Source organism: Hevea brasiliensis, chromosome 6 (assembly GCF_030052815.1).
Source record: "Hevea brasiliensis isolate MT/VB/25A 57/8 chromosome 6, ASM3005281v1, whole genome shotgun sequence".
In the NCBI taxonomy this organism is placed as follows: Eukaryota; Viridiplantae; Streptophyta; class Magnoliopsida; order Malpighiales; family Euphorbiaceae; genus Hevea; species Hevea brasiliensis.
In genome coordinates, this window is record NC_079498.1 from 22,813,810 (window position 1) to 22,836,212 (window position 22,403).

The 22,403-nt window shown below is 28.7% G+C and overlaps 1 protein-coding gene and 1 pseudogene across 1 annotated transcript; both read left to right on the forward strand.

Annotated features, from left to right (window-relative positions):
- On the forward strand, nt 1–1,123 carry LOC131180779 (endochitinase EP3-like). Its single transcript, XM_058148457.1, has 2 exons — nt 1–369; nt 465–1,123. The coding sequence occupies exons 1-2, from the start codon at nt 15–17 to the stop codon at nt 872–874; spliced, it is 765 nt and encodes a 254-aa protein (XP_058004440.1). The 5' UTR covers nt 1–14; the 3' UTR covers nt 875–1,123.
- Nucleotides 1,124–19,894: 18,771 nt separating this feature from the next.
- LOC131180613 (endochitinase PR4-like) lies at nt 19,895–21,773 on the forward strand (annotated as a pseudogene).
- The last annotated feature ends 630 nt before the right edge of the window (nt 21,774–22,403 follow it).

Consider the following 22,403-nt stretch of genomic DNA (forward strand, 5'->3'; position numbering starts at 1 on the left):
TCTCATTTGCAAGCATGCCACTCATCACTTTTTCAGTTACTCTATTTAGGCCAATCTCTCTCAAAATGTTAACCCACAACAGCATGATGAACCTTCTGTTTACCATCACCCTGGCAATAATTCTTGCAGGAGCCCTCCCTAAAAATGTCATGGGCCAAGGTGTCTCGGTGCCAGACCTTGTGACACCAGCTTTCTTTAATGGCATAATCAATCAAGCTCCTGCAGGTTGTGCTGGAAAGAACTTCTACTCAAGGGATGCTTTTCTTAAAGCTCTCAATTCATATCCTCAATTTGGAAAATTAGGTTCCGCTGATGATTCTAAACGGGAAGTTGCTGCCTTTTTTGCTCATACCACCCATGAGACTGGATGTAAGTGCATGTCTTTTCTAATTTCTTTTCTTGTTTTTCATGAACTTTATATATGCTGATGTGTTTTCTTCTTCTTGTTTTCTTTTTCATGTCAGATTTCTGCAACAAAGAGGAGCAAAATGTTCCTGCTAATGAGAACTACTGCGATACAAACTTCCCAGATTATCCATGTACCCCAGGCAAGAGATACTTCGGGCGCGGTCCACTTCAACTAACATGGAACTACAACTACGGAGCAGCTGGTAAAAGCATCGGTTTTGATGGGCTGAACAATCCTGAAATTGTGGCCACAGATCCTGTCATATCATTCAAGACTGCCTTATGGTATTGGATGCAAAATGTCCGCCCTTCTGTGACCCAAGGATTTGGAGCTACAATTAAAGCTATTAATGGTGCTGTTGAATGCAATGGAAAAGAACCTGCCAAAGTTCAAGCTAGAATTGATCTCTACACTAAATATTGTGGCCAATTTGGTGTTTCTCCAGGGGGTAATCTCCAATGCTGAGATACTTTTGCATTGAAGAAGTCAGAATAATAAATGCACGTACGCCAATCCTGCTAGCTTAGTTGATATCCTTATTTAGGAGAAGGTCGAGTTTGAGTTTTCTTATTGGTCAATAGTCATGTCCTGTATTGACTGAATTATTATGTGAGGTGGGATTGTTAAAAAGGATGAGTATCTTCCCATTGTACGTGAGCTTGCTGCGTGCAGATAAATAATAGAAATATATAATAATTGCATCATTTTCTCTAATTAATTTCCCTTTCATCTTTTATTTTCATTTTTAAGAAGTAATAAATGATCATCCAAGGGTTAGCTAAGTAAGTAAGCATGTGTATTCTTCACTTGATTATATTAGAATTTAACTCTTAGACTAGCACCCAATGACAAATCCATGGGATTGACAGGGACCACTGTTCTCCCCTAGTATTTTAATTTTTAATGGCGAGTAGGTTGAATGTAAGTATACTTTTAATAAATTCTCATATTTTTTCTAAAAAAATATTTCTAATAAAAGTGTGAAATAATTTTATTTATTTATTCACTCAATTAACAAAAATAATTTATATTCCTAAAAAAAAAATTAAAAAGTTATTTTTATTGATTCAACTAAAATAAAAAAATTAATGACTTATTTTTTAAAATTATTTTTAATAATAAAAAAATAAATTAAAAAATTAAAATTATAAATAAAATACATTAAAAAATAACTATAAATTTAATTGTTAGGTTCTTCGCTAGCCGATAAGTTTAAATACAATACACCTTATAGGCTCCTAAATTTAAATATTGCGTATCATTGCCAGCAACCGAAAGTTCAACTCCTAGACTAGCCCTAAGAAATAATTTTTGAATATATTAAAAGTAAAAAAATATACATGATCAATTTATGTAGCTTTTTTTTCTTTTAATTTCTTTTTGTCTATCAGAGTAGCTGGTTAATTATTTTCAATATTGAATTATAATTCCTGACAGAAAGTTCAGCACAAAAAATTGCTTGTGATAACGGACAAAATAAATGAAGTAAATTTGAAAATCTGTTCACTGTATATTAGAAATTTTCAATGCATATATAGCTCTGTTAGGCCTAATTAATTATTTTTTTTAATTATTTCATAAATATTGTTAGGCCTAGTATAAATTGATCCTTGGGTTGTATGGTAGGTTCACTAATTTATTTGGAATGTATTTATTTTAAGTTTAAACTCATATAAAAATGAACATAATAATTATTAAATTAAATATTTATATCGATATATATATAAAATTAATTAAAATATATATAAAAAGTACATAAATTTAAATATAAATATTTAATTCAATAATCTGAGTAAAACACACACATATATCCATGCAAAGTAAAACATCAAATATCAGGACTTAAAAGTTTACCAAAATTAAATTGGTGTTGTCGATTGATGAAATGAGAACTGGCCCACCCATGATTGGGCCAGGCCCATGTATCAAAGGCCGAGGCCATCTAATTTGCTGCGGGTGTAGAGGGGAGATAGTTCATACTTCCCTTCGGATTTGCTTCTCCTAACTCTGGTTGGGCACAAGACTATCCCGTAATGCATTACGTGGGCAGCATCTTTATGGGCCAATACGCACGCTAGAAGCAGTAGTTGAAAAACTGCTGGAATAAAATGCTAGGCGGGAGCCATTTTTGAAAGTTACGAAGTTTGCATGTGCTGTATAAGGAGAGAGAAATAAAGTTTTTGAGTTCGAATGACTGTAGAATTAGGACCTCAAAGTATAATGGACTGAGCTTGAAGGAGGAAGACTCATAAACTCGGCGTAAGGAGATGTGACCCATGAGCTAGTTAAGGAAAGTTAGATTCTGAGTAGAGAGTCAAGAAGAGCCAGACCCAATTTGATGAGCCAACTCATGTAATGACCACTGAGTCATATGATGGGATGTGAGGAATTCTTGCATGGGTCGGAAATAAAAGAAAAGAAAATTATATGATTAATTGATTTCATACAAAGTATAGTATAATTACTCTGTTACAGAAAATAGAATAATTTCACATAAATTTATCACTTATCTTATTTAGATTTTCATAAAATATTCTTTTTTCCATAAATTAGTTAATTATAAAAATTTTATTAACTTAACAAAAAAAATAATAAGTTTCCTCAAATAAAAAAGCACATATAATATTTTTTAGAAAAATTTAAGAGATGAAGTTACATGAAGATTTTTTTTTCGTTAAGTTAATAGAATTTTTATAATTAACTATTTTATAAAAAAATAATCATTTTACAAAAATTTCATAAGGCAAGGTAAAAATTTATGTGAAATTATCTTATTTTTCATAACAAAGTAATTATACTTTATCTAGAATCAAGTAATTATAGAATATACTTGATATCGAAAGGCTTATAAAGAAGAGTAATTGAGAGTTTAAATTTCAGCTCAATTTAGATTAATTAATTTCATAGAAAATAATTTATATATGAAAAATATTTTTTAAAAAAAATATTTTTAAAATAATATTTCTATTAAAATATTTTTAATTATTTGATTACAATATTAAATTAACGGTACGTTTATATATATATATATATATATATATATATATATACATTTTAGTTAGATTATTAAGGCCTACAAAATGAAAAATTACTTCATCTTTTAAAAAGTTTATAAAAAATTATTTATTTTTTGTTCATTATTTTTTTGAGTGCCCTAAATATTAAAAAATATGAAAAAAATATTTTCTAGAAAAGTGTTTTTATAAATAAATGGTACTTTAATATAAAGAATAATTTATTTATCAATCATAAACATTAAACTATTGAAACTAATTTTAATATTATTAAATTAAAATTTATTAACTTATTCTAAACAATAACTTAATGTCCATGGATCGTATATGTTATGCAATTGCTTAGGTAAGTTTCTATAATTTGAACAATACAAGTATTTAGTTCTTATAATTTTGAATCCATCAATTATTTAATTTATTTCGATAATTATTTTTTTTTCTTTTAATTAAAATAAAAATTAATGAGATAGACTAAACAATTCATAAATTAAAAAATAAATAAATAATAATTTCTTTAAAAAAATTTAAATAATTAATTTTATTAAAATACATTGACTAAATAATAATAAGTTTTCTCCGTTATCCATAAGTTATACTAGTTGATTAAGGTTACTTGTCCACATTTGACTCGTTCTTAAATGTTGACCAAACATCAACCCAATATGATATAACAAAATGGGCCTTGTGAAATTTGTCCCAACGCTTGCCTAAGCATGAGACAAAATTTATGAACTTCTTAATAAAAAATTTTAAGTTTAATTTAATTTTTTTTTTTATCAATAGGCAGACACTTGACTTAAAAACAGAATATGCACCTTAGTAAAACTATAACAATTTTATCAATGAGTAGAATTTTATATAAGTTACGCACGCACACTTTCCATATCTGATATGGGATTCTAAAGCATTAGCCCACAAACTCACTTGGCTTTAGGCTATGCATAGAGGATTCCAGCACACATCAAACCTGCTAAAAGCCATGACCTTTGATTTTTTGTATTGGCAGGTAGAGAGATGCATACACCCAAATTAAGGACAGATACGTTCCTTAGTAAAATCATACAAATTTTACTAAAACACAAAATTTCATATAAGCTACACACACTTTTCAAATTCAATGAAGGTTCCGAAGGATAAATTTCTTACTTAAGACCTAATAAAAAACTTCCTGTATTGGTGTATATATAGTTTATTAAAATTGGGTTCATTTTGCTTTAAAAAGAAATGGGTTCATTTTACCCTCTGTCCCTGAATTGCAAACCATGATACTCTCATTTTTCACTTTTGATGTTGCCCGTGGCAGATTAATAACAAATTTTATAATGGTAAAAAAATGTGATGTAAATTTAGAATTTGGTAAAAAAGTAAGCTGCTCTTATTAAAATTAACGTTGAATAAGTGTTAAGTGACAAATTATAATTTGGAAATTTTAATGAATATTAGAGCTAAATTTAGAAACCGCAAATAAAATTAAATTGCTATAATAATTAGAAATAATTACTCAATAAAAATAACTCAAAATTATAATAATTATTAGAAATTTAAATTTTTAACAAACTATGAAAAAACTTGTTTAAAGAAAAGAGATTAAACTATTTCAATATTATATTAAAAAGCTAAATCTAAACTCAAAATTATAGCATTAGAATTTTAGTACTTATGGTGTCTGTCTTAGTTTACAAATCAAAACTCTAAAAATAAGTTTATTTGTTTATTTACAATATTTTTTGTGCTTATTTAAAACTTATTTAATTTTTAAAATTTTATTGGACTTAGTGTCTTAACTCATGTTTTCATGATAAAATCATGGTTTTTTAGAGTTAAAAGCCATTTTATCCAGAGAGCACTTCGACAGTAGAAAATGACTTTTCAAAAGCTATTTTTTGGCGCTCTAACCTTCGGCAGCCGAACCTGAGTTTTTGCAACTCAATAAAATAGAGCTTTAGGTGGTTGAATGGCTAGTTTAGCATTTAATGCACCTCAAATGATTATTTTCTTGTAAAAACTATACATAGGCACCATTTATGACTGGAAACAAGTTTTTACAACAATAATATTTTTAAAAATTTATTGTGTTCTAAAGATTTTCTTCATTTTTTCTCTTTAGAACTTGAGCTACCATAGTTCATGTTGAGAACTTGATATTTGAGTTATAAATTCTTTGTTCTAAGAGTTCATTCAAGGTTGTTGTGAGCACTTATTGTAATTTTGAGCGTGATAGAGCTTTAAATAGCTCTTGAGTGTAAAGGGATTTGTAAAAGAGCAAGGGTTTACTCTTGTGGTGATTGTAAGGGGTTTATTCTTCACCCAAAGAAGAATTTTAGTGGAGTTAACTCTCAAAGAGGGCCTTGAGAAGAGGACATAGGCTTGGGATAGCCGAACCTCTATAAATCTCTTGTGTCGTCATTTTTCCTTTACTCTTCTTTGTGTTTAAATTTCTTTTAATATTTAATTTTGCAATTAGAACCCAATTCACCCCCGCCTCCCCCTCCCCCCCCCCCCCCCCCTCTTCCCCCTCTTGGGTTGCTACAAGAAACAATAAGTGGTATCAGAGCTGGTTTCCGTTCAAAGACTTAATCATCTTGGAGCAAAGATCAATGGCAACCCTCAATGCACAAGAAGGTCAATCGATATTTCGAATTTATAATTTATTATATTTTCTAATTTAGTTCAAATTTCACTAATTATTTTATCCAATAATATTTGAATATTAGTTAATCTAATAAGCGTTATTAACGGTCAGTTAATTAATTATATTTTTTTTGAAAAATTATGTTGTACTTACATTATAATATTTATGAATGAATTATTAAATTTTTTTTAAAAAAAATTAATTATAATTTTTCTCAGTAGGCAGATATATTTTGTCAGTTCATAATTTTCTCGGTAGGCAGTATAGCTATCTGTAGTCCCTAATTGGTATACCAATTTATCCAAACTAAATAAATAAGTCTAGGTATACTATAGACAATTAAACATTTTTAATTATTTTAGCACTATTCACTGTTACTATTTTCTGGTACTGTTCATTGATACCATTAATTTCATATTAATAGGACATTAGTCCCAATTTACATATTCATATCATTTTTAATATTTAATTATCCTTATGAGTATTTTAATTATCATATATAGCATTTTTCCCATGAACCTTTCTTTAGGTTCATTTTGATGTGTTATCTTTATTTAGGAATTTGACTAAGTTAGGATGTCTATTTGGTCACACTTCCTTCATAACAATTACTCCTCTATGTTTAAACTTAAATTTCAGTTTTCGAATCACTGAATTTGGGGTTATAGAACTCAAGTTATAGTTAAAATACCATAACTGGTCCCTTTGCCTCTAAGCTGTTCAGAATTTACAATTTCTGGTCAATAAATTTTAACCAGTCATTTGATCATTTTATGGTCATTTTTAGACTTAGGTTCCTTCACAAGATATGTTCCTCTATGTCTTAGGGACTCCCACGTACAATTTCATAATTTTTCAAGCTTGGTATAGTGAGTTATAGTCAATGTATTAACCTGGACTCTGAATCCTATAAAGGCAATAACTAAACTTCAGGGCAGTATGTTTGACCCTCTTTTTACGGTCTTTACACTTAGAATTTGGTAAAGGTGTCTAAATCAATATTGTAGCCCTAAGTATCATGTTTCCAGATCATATTGGCACATCTCAAATGTAATTTCCTAGTGGGAGTTATGGCCAAATGAACACACGGGTATCAAATGGCATTCTGGGTTCTACTTAACATTTTCCAAATTTTAATTCTTAATTTTGGCTAATATTTTCCCTAGGATGCAATGGTTTCTAGAGCTTGGTTAGAACATAAAAATTGTTATGCTATGTCATATAAAACTTTTGGCACTAGTTTCACTCAATTTGCAGCTTTGAAGACCAAGTTATGGCATTTTTGCCAAAACTGGTCAAGCATACCAAAGGAACAGTATTTTGGACAATTTCTGGGTTGGCAGTTTTAGTGACCCAACTTGTGCTAACAATTTGACTTGGTTAAAGGCAAAACTGGGTCAAGTGGTCCTCATGAAAAGTGTAGCTCTATGTCTAAGCTTTCCATTGATGTAAATTTTAGGTCATTTGGACCAGTATAGAGAGAGTTATACTGTTCATTTGGTCATTTTCTGGGTTTTAGTGTTTGGTTATCCGGGTTTGGGCAGAGAATTGGTCATGATTTTGGCAAAGTTTGGGCATGGTGTCTGCATGAAAAATGGGATATTTTGAGTCTATTTTCACCTCTAATTGGCCTCATACCAATTGGAGTCACACATTTTCAGTTATGGGTCAATAAACCCACTGGACTCATTGAGTCCAAACCTGCAAAAAATTGAACAATCCCAATATCTCAATTCCTTCAATTCCTTCAATTTCCTTTCTTCAATTTGCATGCAATACACTTCTATAAGCAACAATCTCAACTCAATAGGTCAATTTCAATATTTACACCAAGTCCTCAAGCATTTACATAAACCCTAGTTTTCAAAGTTTTAAATTTTCACAAATACTACACAATCAAACACCCAAATATTTTAACTCATCACACATTCTCATAGAACTATTTTTCATCACTTAAAAGCAAAAAACATCAAGTTCCATGGCTGCCAAAAATTCAAGGGTTCTTTCCTCAAGATTTTTTTTTTTTGTTTTAATGATATTTATGCTTGACTAAACATGCTTTTCATGTTTAATAAAGAGAAGAAGAGGGATTAGTGCACTAACCTTACTTGAGCTTCCCTAACTTCAAATTTCTTACTTCCAATGGGTGTCTATAGCTTCCTTAGGGTGTAGGGAGCATTTTTTGTAAAGTGAGCTATGGATTTTGGTGTGTGGAAAATCAAGTTTGGAAAATCAAGTTTGGAAGCTTGACAACAATGGAGGAAATAGGAGACAATGGTGGACGGCAAAGAGAGAGGGAAAAGATGGAGAAGATTACTTTAGTTGGTGAGTTTTGTCTCTTATGCTTTATATTTATATATTTATATGTGTACTCTATTTTTTTTTTAATTTTCCTAAGCCATTTTCCTTTCTTTTCTTTTCTTTTCTTTTCTTTTCTCTTCTCATTTTCCTAATTTATTTCATAAATTTTAATTTATGTAAATTATTTTATTCTTTAAATTTTAATTTGACATTTAGGTCAAAATTTACCTCTGGGGTGAAATGACCAAACTGCCCTTCATAATGCATATCGAGTTATTTTTATTATTTTATACAAATTAATAAATTCTCTAAATTTTTTTCTATTTTTCTCTACATTTTTCCTATATTTTCTTAATATTTATTTCTTCAATTTATGCCTCCTCACTATAGTCTAGGTGTAGTTCCAGACATTTTGATTATCCGAACAGACATGAGTCATCGGAACAGTAAAATGTACCTATGGTTAGGGCGTTACAAATTTTACTACCAATTATAAAAATAGATTAAATATTGAAGAAAAAAAATTCTAATTTTTGTCATATAAAAATTTTTCTTTATTTATTGTATCCATATGGAGTCAAAGTTTTTAGTTACTATTTATTATAATAATTATAAATTATCATTTTAAAATATTAATTAATTTAAAAATATCTATATCTACACTTAACTTTGAAAACTTAAAATTAATTAGTTTTGCTATGACACTTTAGCCTTTTAACTCTCAAAACTTAATTCAAATTCTCTAATAATTAATCTCTTAACTGATGACTAAAAAAATATTGCAATAAATATTGATTACGATTTATGAATTTATTAAGTTTTTTTTATTATTATAAATTAATAAATTATATGATTTATCATAAAAATAATGAATGTTGATTATTATTTGATAAAAGTGTAATTTATAAATTTTTATTAATAATAATAATAATTAAATGACTATATAAATTCTGACCCCTTTTAGTTTAGTTATGCATCTGTCCCTCTTGCTGCTGGATTCACTGGAATTAGTTGGTGAAAAATGAAGATGCTTTTGAAGTTTTGGCTGTGAAAATTACGGGGATGCAATATTAATTGGTTTGATTTACTTCAATTACTGTCACTGATCACTCATATAAACTTTCACACATATGAAAATGTTGCTCACGCAGAGAACATTGAAGAAGAAGATGGAGCTTTTGCTTTAGTGAATGCAACAGAGAAAGCCCTACAATTACACAACACAAATTCTGCATCACTTGTGAAGAGAATAATGAAATCTGGAGCGGACTACTTTTCTAATCGATCTTATCAGGGTCTTGACATGCACAATGACAATTCCTTGCCAGAACCATACTTGGTCGGTAAGACTGGTAAAGCATTAGGTTATGAACATGAGGAAACCAAGACTGATGATCACCTGTGATCAATTTTGCGCAACATAAGGAGATGAATAAAGTTGACCTGATTTGTGGGATGTCAAGGTGGCAGAGCTCAGCAGGTATTTTAAACAAGAATCGAAGGTTTACTTCTCTATGAATATTTTGTAGCGGTGTATTTACAACAAGAATCGAAGGTTTACACATGGACAGGAGAAGATATAATCTTTTAATCTGTTATTCTATATAATTTCGAGGAATCATTATTCTATTTACTCCAATACTATATTCTGGAGAGAAATAGAAGTATCTGTTCGTTGAACAAGTATTTAGGCCGTGTTTTGTATAATTTAAACCCGTGTGGTATTCAATTTTAACTCATGTTCTAATATAGAAATTATGTGAAAGTTTTATGAGAATAATTTACATAATTAATCTCTCTCTACTCCCTCTCGTTGCAGCGAAACCTTTGAGTTTTAAGAAAACTTGCCCAGTTGCCTTTTTTTTATGGATGAATGGACATTTATTTAAGCGTAAGATTTAAAATTACTTAAATGATATTTAAAATTAAAAGTTAATTCGATTCAAAGTGAATTCATTTATGTTGATTTTAATTTTGATTCAAAAATTAATTTAATATATATTATTTAAAAATTAACATTTAATTTGATTCCAAATGATCCACCATCGGCAAATTGATTCAATTTTGATTTGACATCTTTTTTATATAATGATTTGATAGATAATTTAAAATATTTTTTATTGATTAAATTTGATTTGATATTTTTTATGGCTTAAAGTTCAATTGCCGTTCTGTATTTATTAGAAAAGGTAAATTTAATTATTTTTAATTTTTATTTAATTTAGCTTAAAATTTTAAATTTAAATTTAATTTAATTTAATTTAAAAATAAAAAAAGTAAGAAATTAAACTTCTTAATTTTTAAGCTTAAATTAAGAAATAAAAAAAATTAGTCACAAAATTAAGAAATTAAATTTTTGATTTTCATTTAAATTGAGAAATCAAAAATTATAAATTTTAATTTTGGAGTTAAATTGAGTTTAAATAGAAACTTTTATGGTAATTTAGATAAAAAGTTTAAATGTGTTCCAATAAATATATGAGTTAAATTAAATATTTTATCATTTTTATATAATGATTTGATAAGTAATTTAAATTTTTTTCTGAATAAGAGATTGGAAGAGTGAGACTCAAATTTAAACATAATTTATATTAACTTTTAATTCAAAATATTTTATTTTTATCTAAATTTCATTTATCATAAATTTAAGATATAATATATATATAATAAGGCTTACCTATTAAATATATAAATCTCATATATTTATATTTTAAATTTATAATTAATCACATTTAGAGAAGAATAGTCATATACCATGTGAAAGCTATGATAACAAATTTGGATTTACTTTATTTGCATTTTAATTTATTAAATTTATTTTATTTATTAAATGAGCTTTTATTAATTTTTTTAAGGATAATTATTATTAAAATTTATTATTTAATTAAAAAATAAAATTATTGGTAAAGAATTATCAGGTAGGCCACTTATAGTAATTTTGATTGGGAGATTATTCAAAGTGAATTAGCAGCCAGTCTTGGTTGGGTGTTGCATATTAATTAATTATACAAACTTGTTAATCTCATCCCAAATTAGTTGCAGATTATATGGAAGAAATTCCCAACCTGTTCTTCACTCCAAGAAGAATATTCAAAGCAATATATCATATTCCATTAGTCTTTGTGGGGTGGTAAAATTGTTTGTTTGCTAACATTTGGACATTCCTTGATCAGGATATATTTAAACTGCACGGCACTTGAACATGTAGTTTTTATTTGAGAACTTTGAATATCTGCAATCATTTTTTTTTTCAGAAGAAATAATTATCACAATTGTTTTTAGCAATTGTTTTCATATTTCCAATTGCTATTTCCTGTCTTTTTCTATTTTCAAAATTATTATAAAAATCAAAGTGAATATCAAGAAGCATCCTGGCATCAATCCAGCAGCTATGAATTGATAATTAAATTGCTATTTTATCAATAAAGGTTTAATCTTGAGAATAATATTTAATAGATAATTATTTTTTAATTTACGTATTTGAGTCTTTAAGAGAGTGTATGTGTTAGTTATAACCTAATCAATTTAATTTATAAGCTCTAAAAATAAATTGATATGTTTCTTTATAACAGCTTTTGAGTTTATAAATTGAGTTTATAAGTTAAAAACAAAAATAAGTTGAGGACCCAACTTTTTATTTTGGTACTTATAAGTTTTGTGTTTATAAACTAATTTGATCAAATATTTTCATCATATTATCCTCGTTTAATCTTTAAAATTTCATCATCAATCTCATTTAATATCTTTTTTTTTATGTCATTTTCAATAATAAATAAGTTATAAGCTTTTTTTTTTACCAAACACATTAACTACTTATCAGTTATTTATAAATAAATTATCTAAACACATAACTGTTTAAAATTTAAAATGCTTATAAACTCAAACTAACTTATAAGTATCAGACACTTATAAACTGATTTTCATAAGTTAAGCTAAACATCATCTGAATTTATTTGAAAAAAAATATTTAATCTCGATTAAGAATGCTTTTAATTAGAAAAAAAGAAAATTGACTACAAATGAACCAATCTTTTTGAAATTTTTAAAACTTTTATATTATCTATAATTTTGCAAAAGAACTAATTTTGTTTAGAATGATATATATTCTTAATAAATAAATAGTAATAAAAATTATTATAATATGATATGTCAAGGGAAAAATATATAAAAGAAGGCTTAATTTTTATATGATTTAATGTAATTTACTTTTGCAATAAATAATCACATATAAATTTATTTATATTTATAAATATTTTAATAGAATTATGTTTACTTCAATTTTTAGATTATTTATATTAATTATAACTAAATTCACCATTATATATTTATTGATATTCATCATTATATAACTAAATTTATTTATCGAAGAATAATTCAAAGCATTCATTTATTAATGGGTATATACCTAAAGAGGCAATTAAGGTCTTCAATTTCTGCTGGAAAAAAAAAATCTAAAATATTTATTAATGCCATCACGTTAGTCAAAGTTGACATAAATAAAATTATGGATATTGGATATTGCATTTGATGGAATCCTTCCGACCTAATTAAGGAAGAATTATTATTATGTGGGCTATATGATAGGAAGGCGCTCTGTGACTATTTTTAGTGCTTGATTTAGTGGTCCAGCCGTCCAATGTACTGAATTGGTTAACCCTTGGATGACAAGATTACAATATATGTGAAATCACCCTATTCAAATTCAAGTTTATTAATAATTTCTTTACATAAAAAAAAAATTTCACATCATTGAAAACTTTTGTTGATGGATGATACCTGAAAATGAGAGTAATATTCTATATAATAACTGATCACTTTTTATTTTGGATGATAAAAAAAAAATTATAATATTACTTTATGAAAAACTTGTTACCTCGTATAACCTGTAAAAAAGTTTAAATCATCAAAAGTTAATAAAGGAATAGACTGTGCTATCATATTCTATTAATAGAATATTATTATATATACTTGAAAATTTAAAGTCTACAAATGAAATGAATCAATTATATACATTATATTTTAAACTGTCAAGGAGCATATTAAATATAAAAATAAACAAACAAAATTTCACTAATGGGAAGAAAACAAAATCTAGCAATGGAGAGACTCCAATAAACCTCAGATTCTTTCCTAATAAATATTGATTTGAGGATAAAAATTCGGATTTGTTTCAAATGAAAATAGATATGTGAGTTTATTTAAAAAAAAAAAAGAATCAATTTAGAGATAGTCATCAATGAAAAACCCACTAGTGACAGTCTAAGGAGGGAGAGAAGTGGGGAAGAACTCTTGATTTTAATATTTAAGTTGATTTTAAACTTAATTAAAATTTATTATAAATTATTTATATGTTATTATTATTATTTAAGTTTATTTAGTTTTATATATTTTAGTTAATTATTTATATAAAATAATTAAACTTATTTACTTAAAATATAATATTCTAAGTTTATAAATATTATTAAAAATATATAATTAATTATTTATTAGTATAAAATTATAGAAGCATCACAATACACTACATAACCCTCTAATCTAGACGGAAGAGCTAACACTGATGCTGTAGTCAAATGAGTCTTAAGCTCCTGAAAACTTTTTTTCACAAGCCTCAGACCATTGAAATTTTATATTATTCTGTGTCAACTTAGTTAAAGGTGTTGCAATACGAGAGAAGTCTTGAACAAACTGTCTATAATACCCTGCTAAACCCAAAAAACTATGAATCTCTGACACAGTTGTTAGTCTACGCCAATGAAGCAATGCCTCAACTTTCTTCTTATCAATACACACCCCATTCTTAGACACTGTATGGCCTAGGAAAGCCACACTATCTAACCAGAACTCACATTTTGAGAACTTGGCATATAGCTTGTGTTCCCGTAAGGTCTGAAGGACAAATCTCAAATGCTGCTCATGTCATCGATGAACACTATAATAAATTGATCTAAGAAAGACTTGAAAACTTTATTCATGAGATCCATAAAAGCAGCTGGAGCATTGGTAAGACCAAAAGGCATTATAAGAAATTCATAGTGTCCATACCTAGTCCTAAAGGCAATCTTGAGTATGTCTTCCTTCTTGACCCTCAATTGGTGATACCCAAATCGAATATCAATATTGGAAAAATACTTTGCACCTTGAAGTTACTCAAACAGGTCGTCTATGCGTGGAAGAGGATACTTATTACGCACAGTCACCTTATTCAATTGCCTACAATCAATGCACATTCTCAAAGACCCATCCTCCTTTCGCATAAATAACACAGGAGCACCCATGGAGAAACACTAGGGCTAATAAACCCCTTATCTAGTAGGTCCTGTAACTGCTCCTTCAACTCCTTAAGTTCTGCAGGTGCCATACGATAAGGTGGCATAGATATGGGCTCAGTTCTAGGAACTAAGTCTATACCAAACTCTACCTTTCGCTCCGGGGTAAACCTGATAAATCTTCTGGAAATACATCAGGGAACTCTTTAACCACTGCAACATTCTCCAAACCAGCACTTTCTGCCTAAACATCTCTAACATAAGCCAAATATCCCTTACACCTCTTTCACAACAATCGCCTAGCACTCACTGCTGAGATAAGATTACTAGAGGCTATGCCACGATCTCCCTGAAATTAAAATTCTGCCTCCCTAGGAATTTTAAAGAATACAACTTTATTATGATAATCCAATGAAATGTGATAAGTGGCTAACTAATCCATGCCTAAAATCACATCAAACTCAAACATATCCAAAAAAACAATATCTGCAGCTAATTCCCTATCTCCAATCTGAACCATACATCCCTTATATACTATCTCAGTGTCTATTGCATTCCCCATAGGTGTTGATACAGATAAAGGATACTCCAACAAAATAGGTGGTATACTAAATCTCATAGAAAAGTACGGAGAAACAAAGGAATGAGTGGAACTAGAATCAAACAGTACTCTAGCATCAAATGAACAGATAGAAAGTATACCTGTCACTACCGCATTAGATGCCTGAGTATCCTGCTGAGTCAAAGCAAAAACCCTGGGTTGACATCTACCACCAGATGTCTGTCCTTGAATCTGAGCAAATCCTCTACCACCGAAACCTTTACCACCCTGACCATGACCACCAGAACCTTGACCTCTACCACTATATTGTGAAACTGGCTGAACTTGAGAGGGAGCAAAATGTGCTGCCTGACCAGCACCTTGAGTTGTCCCCCTAGTTGGACAGTCCTGTCTACGGTGTCCCAACTATCCATAACCAAAGCATGCTCCAGTGACCCAATGACAAGTGCCCTTATGTAGCTTACCACAATGCTGACAAGGAGTGAAAATAAGCCTAGTGCTAATCTGACTATACCGAGCATTCCCTGCATGAGTCCTCTGTTTACGTCCTTGACCAACTCCATATTTATGTGCCCTATTGCCAACTGTAGACTTAGAACCCTGCTTATTACCCTGATAAGAACCCTAATGACTCTGTCCTCTGTTAAATTGATTACCCTGACCATCTTTCTTAAACCGCTTGTGCTGCTCATGAGCACAACGTTCATCATCACATATCTCCATCTGTCTAGCCCGATCAACTACCTCCTCATATTTAGGTAGTCGTAAAGGAGCTACACGATCAATTAGCCTGTCTCGTAAGCCCCTTTCAAACCTGCGAGCCTTCTTCTCTTCATTTGGAATCAAGTGTTTACCAAAGCAGGATAATTTGGTAAACTTCATCTCATACTCTATAATTGTCATGTTGCCTTGCTTCAAGGTTTCAAACTCCAAAGCCTTAGCCTCTTGAACACTAGGAGGGAGAAATCACTCTAAGAAGAGAGAGTGAAACTCAGGCCAGAGGATAGAACCTTCGAGTCTCCCATTCTTCTTAGAGAGATATGACTCACGAGCAACTCCCTTAAGTTGATTTCCTGCCAATATCACCATCCTAGCACTACTGCAACCCATAGTATCATAACACCTCTCCATGTCATCTAGAAAATCTATGGGATCAGCTAATGCATCCTCTCCAGTGAACTCCTTTAGTTTTAGCTTGAGAAAGTTTGTAGAGTCAAGAAATCGAGCCCTATCCTGAGCTGGTGCTAAAATAAGGCCAAACACAGGTTGTTGTTGTTGAGTTGTAAGGTACTCAGGTATAGTATTAACAACACGATTCACTGCATGCAATGCCGCTGCCAGATCTGCCACAGTAACCTGACCAGCTCTAGGTGCTTAAGCTGCAGTAGCTAATTGGAATGGTTGTGCCCCAATCTTAGCCATAGGCGTCTATTTAGATGTCTGATTAATAGTTTGAAGTGGTACCTCCCCTGTTGGATCAAGGTTTGCACCATTAAGACCCTTGGCTCTAGCTCTCCTCTTACGTTTAACAGACCTAGGCACCTATTCATTTTAATAGACAAGCATTAAATATGAAAATGTGAGCCAAATTAAGATAGGTGAAAAAGTACAAAGGATGTAGATATCTAAATTAATGATAAACTGAAAAGACGTTAAGGATCCTATGCTCCGCAAGTTTACTAGACCTAAACCGGGCTTTGATACCAACTTTGTCACAACCCAAATACTCAAGTCATGACCAGCGCATGAATTATAGTTTTTTTTTTTATATATATTTTTTATCCATGTAAGCCTTATCAGAGTATCGCAAATTAAAATAACAAAAAAAATGTCATTTATTGATCTAAAGAAAATAATAGTGAAAGCCCATACAAACTCCAAATAACTAAATACTAAACAAATAATAAAATCCCTTAGATAAACTGCGGAGTCTCTATGAAATTCATATAAAACTGAAACTGTTCAATAAGTTAAACCAAACGTTAGCCCGAGGAAGCATGAATTCGAGCATACCATGGAAACAAGACCAAAAATTGTCTCTCTCCAGAAACCAATTGAACGCTTGGACCAGGAGCGAAAATCTAATAATCTAAAACAGATAATAGACAGAGAAATCGTAGTTTGAGCTAATACTCAGTGAATGATAATTATAGCATACAAGGGAATAGGAACAGGTAGACACTTGATTAATTTCACAATAATTTTTTTATTCAATAAAATCATGCTCATGCTATCAAAATCATTAATAAAATAATGTCATAAAACATATATATAAAAGGAATTCATTCAATTTTATGGTACAGCATACAAGGGTTATGATACCCCACATCACCGAAGGCCAGATGGTAAGCGCGCTACCAGATATTAGATACCTTCCTCCTCCTTCACAGATATCAATGCATATGATACTAATGCAAACCATAAATTGCAATGATGCATGACTCAACAATGCAACCGAATACCATGATAGTCCACACGGTGAGGCCAGATAATAGATACGAATCTTGAGCACGGTACCAATTCAAAACAGGAAATCAATTTGTACAAATCAATCAAAATCAACAAAAATTTCAGATAGCAAATAATAACTGATAGTGCAATTCCAATAATTTATTTCAATAATTTCAGAGAGTCAATAAGATTAAATCAATATCAAATAAATTCAGTGTAACATATCAGTAAATTTTATAGTCAGATATCAATCAATATAAAGACACTAAAGGCCTATTCTTAGAATCCTAATGACTCTAATGCAGAGATAATTGATAAAATCAATTATTTAATTAAAATCGGAATAAAATTAAAAAATAAAATAAAACTCTAGAAAATCACATGTAAAATAATTATTAAAATATTGATTTAAAATTTCATTTAATAAAAATTTAATGCTAAGAAATTTTAAAAGGGACTAAAACAAATGTCATGTACCATAATTACCACTCACCTGAAATCTTCAAGACAATAGTTATATTCAACGAGAGAGAGATAATTTCAGCTGACAAATTGAATAGTCGAATCTTTTACATATCCAAAATATAATAAAAATTTGATCAACTAAACTAATATGACAGACCCATTAAATATATATAAAAATTTTATTTTGAAATCAAAGCTGATAATAATAATAATAATAATAATAATAATAATAATAATAATAATAATAATAATAATAATAATAATGAAATTATTAAAAATAAGTTAATTTAAGAAAATATATAAAAATAAAGTAAGAAAAAAAATTAATATAATAATAACTTTAACAACAAATATATATATATATATATATATATATATATCATATTCCATTATATTTTTTTTTCACTATTTAAAAATTAAAATTTTATATTAATTTAATTTATTTTTTTATTAATTTTTTTATTTATAATAAAAAATTAATTTTTTTTTTAATTTGAAAAAATTAAAAATCAAATGTATAATTATGTGGAATTCAATTAAATTTTTTTCCCATACGTGATTTATTTCAAAAGAAGACAGATAATAAAAATGTTTGATTGTTAATATTTGGACATTCCTAGATCATTCAGGATAAGATTTAAACTACAAGGCACTTGAATATAACGTTTTTGTTTTTAGTTAAGATCTGTGAATATCAACCATTACAATTTTGAGAAGAAAACAATTATCGCAATTGTTTTTAGCAAATGTTTTTCATATTTCCAGTGTAGCTATTGCCAGTCTTCTTCTATTGTCCAAATTATTATAAAAATCAACCTAAATATCAAGAAGCATGTTTGCATTAATCCAGTAGAGATTTAGCGTCATTAATCCATATAATTAATTCATCAAAATATCAAGGATTAGTTCAATTTTAATGTCAATGGTCAAGAGATGATTATTGAATGTACGAACTGAATGTGAAGATCCGTAGACTTAATATCAACTCATATATGAATTTATTCACAATACTTTTAATTTTAAAAAATAATTTAATTTAGAAGGTGTTTAATTTTGCTTATAAGTAGATCAAACTTACTTTTAAATAGAAAGTTATAAATCAGAAGTAATAAGTAAGTCATAAATAGAATATAAAATTACTCTTTGATCAAGTAAAAAATTATATTATCTTAATAATTTTTAAAAATATTACTATTATCCTCATTTTAATAATTATAACATCTAATGATATATATATATATATATATATATATATTGTTATTTGGATAAATTAAATTCTTTTAAGCACCTTTTTAACAAAATGCTTAAATTATTTTGAAGTTAATTTTAAGTAATTTATTAAATAATTAATTATTTATTTTTAAATAATTTATAAATAAAATAATATATGTTAAATAAAAATTAAAAGTAAATAGTTAAATATAATTGGATATTTGATCTATTGATTGTTGTTTACCAATATGAGCACTCATACACTTATCCCAAATAGCTTGAACGTACAAACTCTTAAATTTTAATTCATAGGGAAGCAACTCCTTATGATATTAATACCAAAATAATAAATAAATAAATAATCAGAACGATATTAAATAAATTATTTTACATTTATCAGTTAAAATTATTCATATCATTTTATCATGAAATTATTCTCGTAATATAAAGATTTTTTATTAAAATATAAAAATTGACCTAATTTTTTTATGTATTTCAAATTTATAATTTATTATATTTTCTAATTTAGTACAAATTTCACTAATTATTTTATTCAACAATATTTGAATATTAGTTAATTTGATGATAAGCGTTATTAACGGTCAGTTAATTAATTATATATTGTTTTTCAAAAATTATGTTGTACTTACATTACAATATTTAGGAATGAATTATTATTTTTTTAAATTTAATTATAATTGTTTTTCTTATCAAAGATTGTGCTCTATATATTTATATTATGATTAAATTATCAATTTTTTTAAAAAGTAATTAATTATAAATTTTTTTTAAAAAATAAAACTTTGAAATATATTATTAAGTGTCGAATATAGTAGTAAAACTCATTGCGCTTTTACTTTCAAGAGAAGAACTCAGTTTTAATCCTTAGAGAAGATATTATTGTAAGAGACAATAATGAAACTATGAAAGAATTAATTTTTTTAAATCGTAAAAGAGATATGGAGAATAATTCAATTTAAAAAAAAAAAAAGGCTCAAATATCAAACAGAACAAATTAGTCAAAGTTGACATAATTAAAATTATGAATACTGTATTTGATGAGTGTGGAATCTTCTGTGGATGAGTGAATTGAATTGGTAAACGCTTGTACGGCAAGATAACCGTACATGTGAATCACCCTATTTAAACTTAAGTTGACTTAATAATTTTAATATTCAAATTATATTTATCTATATTTTAATTAAAATTTATTATAAATTTCTTACACATATCTTAAATTTAATTGTTATTATTTGAATATTATTTAAATTTATTTAGTTACATAATTTATATAAAAATTTTAATTTTTATTTTAAAATATAATATTCCAAATTTTATAAATATTAGTATAAAATTATATATATATATATAAAAAATTAATTTTTTAGAGAATTTATTTAGGGTTTGAGAGTTAAAAAATTAAAAATATCACAAAGTAAATTTAAGTTTTAAGTATGTAGAAATGTTTTTTAATAAATTAATGTTTTAAAATAATATTTTTAATAATTAATAATAATAATTAAAAAGTATGTGCTGCAGCCAATCTGTGCTGCAGTCAATACGGCTACTGTGGCACCGGTGACCCTTACTGCGGCCGAGGATGCAAAGAGGGTCCTTGCTATTCTACGCCTATGCCCACCACATCATCCAGCAGCGTTTCCGTGGCTGATGTAGTTACTCCTGATTTCTTTAACGGGATAGTCAATCAAGCCGCCGAGAACTGTGCCGGCAAGAACTTCTATAGCCGCGATACATTTCTCAGTGCTCTCAATTCATATTCTGATTTTGGCAAGATCGGTTCAGACGATGATTCCAAGAGCGAGATTGCTGCTTTTTTTGCTCATGTTACGCATGAAACAGGACGTAAGAACTATTTTTCAGCAACATTAATTATACTTTACGTATTAAAACTCATTTCAATAATGAACTTAAAAGAAATTAAACATTCTGTTTTTGCAGACTTCTGCTACATCGAGGAGATAGATGGAGCCTCCAAGGACTACTGCGACGAAAAAAACACGCAGTACCCATGTGTTGCAGGCAAGAACTACTTTGGCCGAGGACCTCTTCAACTGACATGGAACTATAACTATGGACCAGCTGGGCAGAGCAATAACTTTGATGGGTAAACGCTCCTGAAACTGTGGCCAATGACCCAGTTGTGTCATTTAAGACTGCTCTCTGGTTTTGCATGAACAATGTTCGCCCTGTTGTAACGCAGGGCTTTGGTGCGACTGTTAGAGCCATTAACGGTGCAATTGAATGTAATGGTGGAAATTCCGGTGCTGTTCAGGCTCGTATTGGCTATTACACAGATTATTGTAACCAGTTTGATGTTTCACCTGGAGATAATCTTAGTTGTTAGGTAGGTTACCTTATCGGACTTGATTATATTTTAAATAATAAATAATGATGTACTATTGCAGTAAGTAATCTGACTACTCGCCGGAGATGATGTATTACATGCAAAGAATAAAAAAAGAAAGTGGAATTGCATTTTTTTGCTTCTTTCTTTGTTGTTGTTGTTGGGTTTTTTTTTTTTTTTTTTTTTTTTTTTTTTTTTTAACTTTTGCTTGTTAGGCACTCTAATATCATATTATGATATATTATATCATGCTTAATGGCTTAAATAAAGTCTGATATTGTGATAAATCGTCCACTATATCTCATAAGTGAGTAAAGTTTGAACCAGAAAGTTGATGATTTAAAGAGTCTCTCACATTACATGCCCAGTGCTTGAGGAGATTATTCTTCCTTAACCATAAAATAAAATAATCAACATTTCTCCCACCTCCCTACGACGCTGCCAACGAGAGCTTACCCAAATCATCCCCAAAGGCTGGTCCAAACTTTCCTTTTTTGATACAGATGAATCTGTGATCATTTTAAAATAACAGCCGTTGAAGGAGGCTTCCAATGAGGCACTGCACATGTGAAGTTTGTTTAACGGGCCTTTCAACGACAGTACCATTCATTTGCTCTTGCAACACCATAGCCAAACGACAAATTTCAACCGGTTCTTTTCAACAATTATCAAACACCAACAGGTTCCTAGCATAATGATAATCAATGCAATATTAGACTCGTCCAA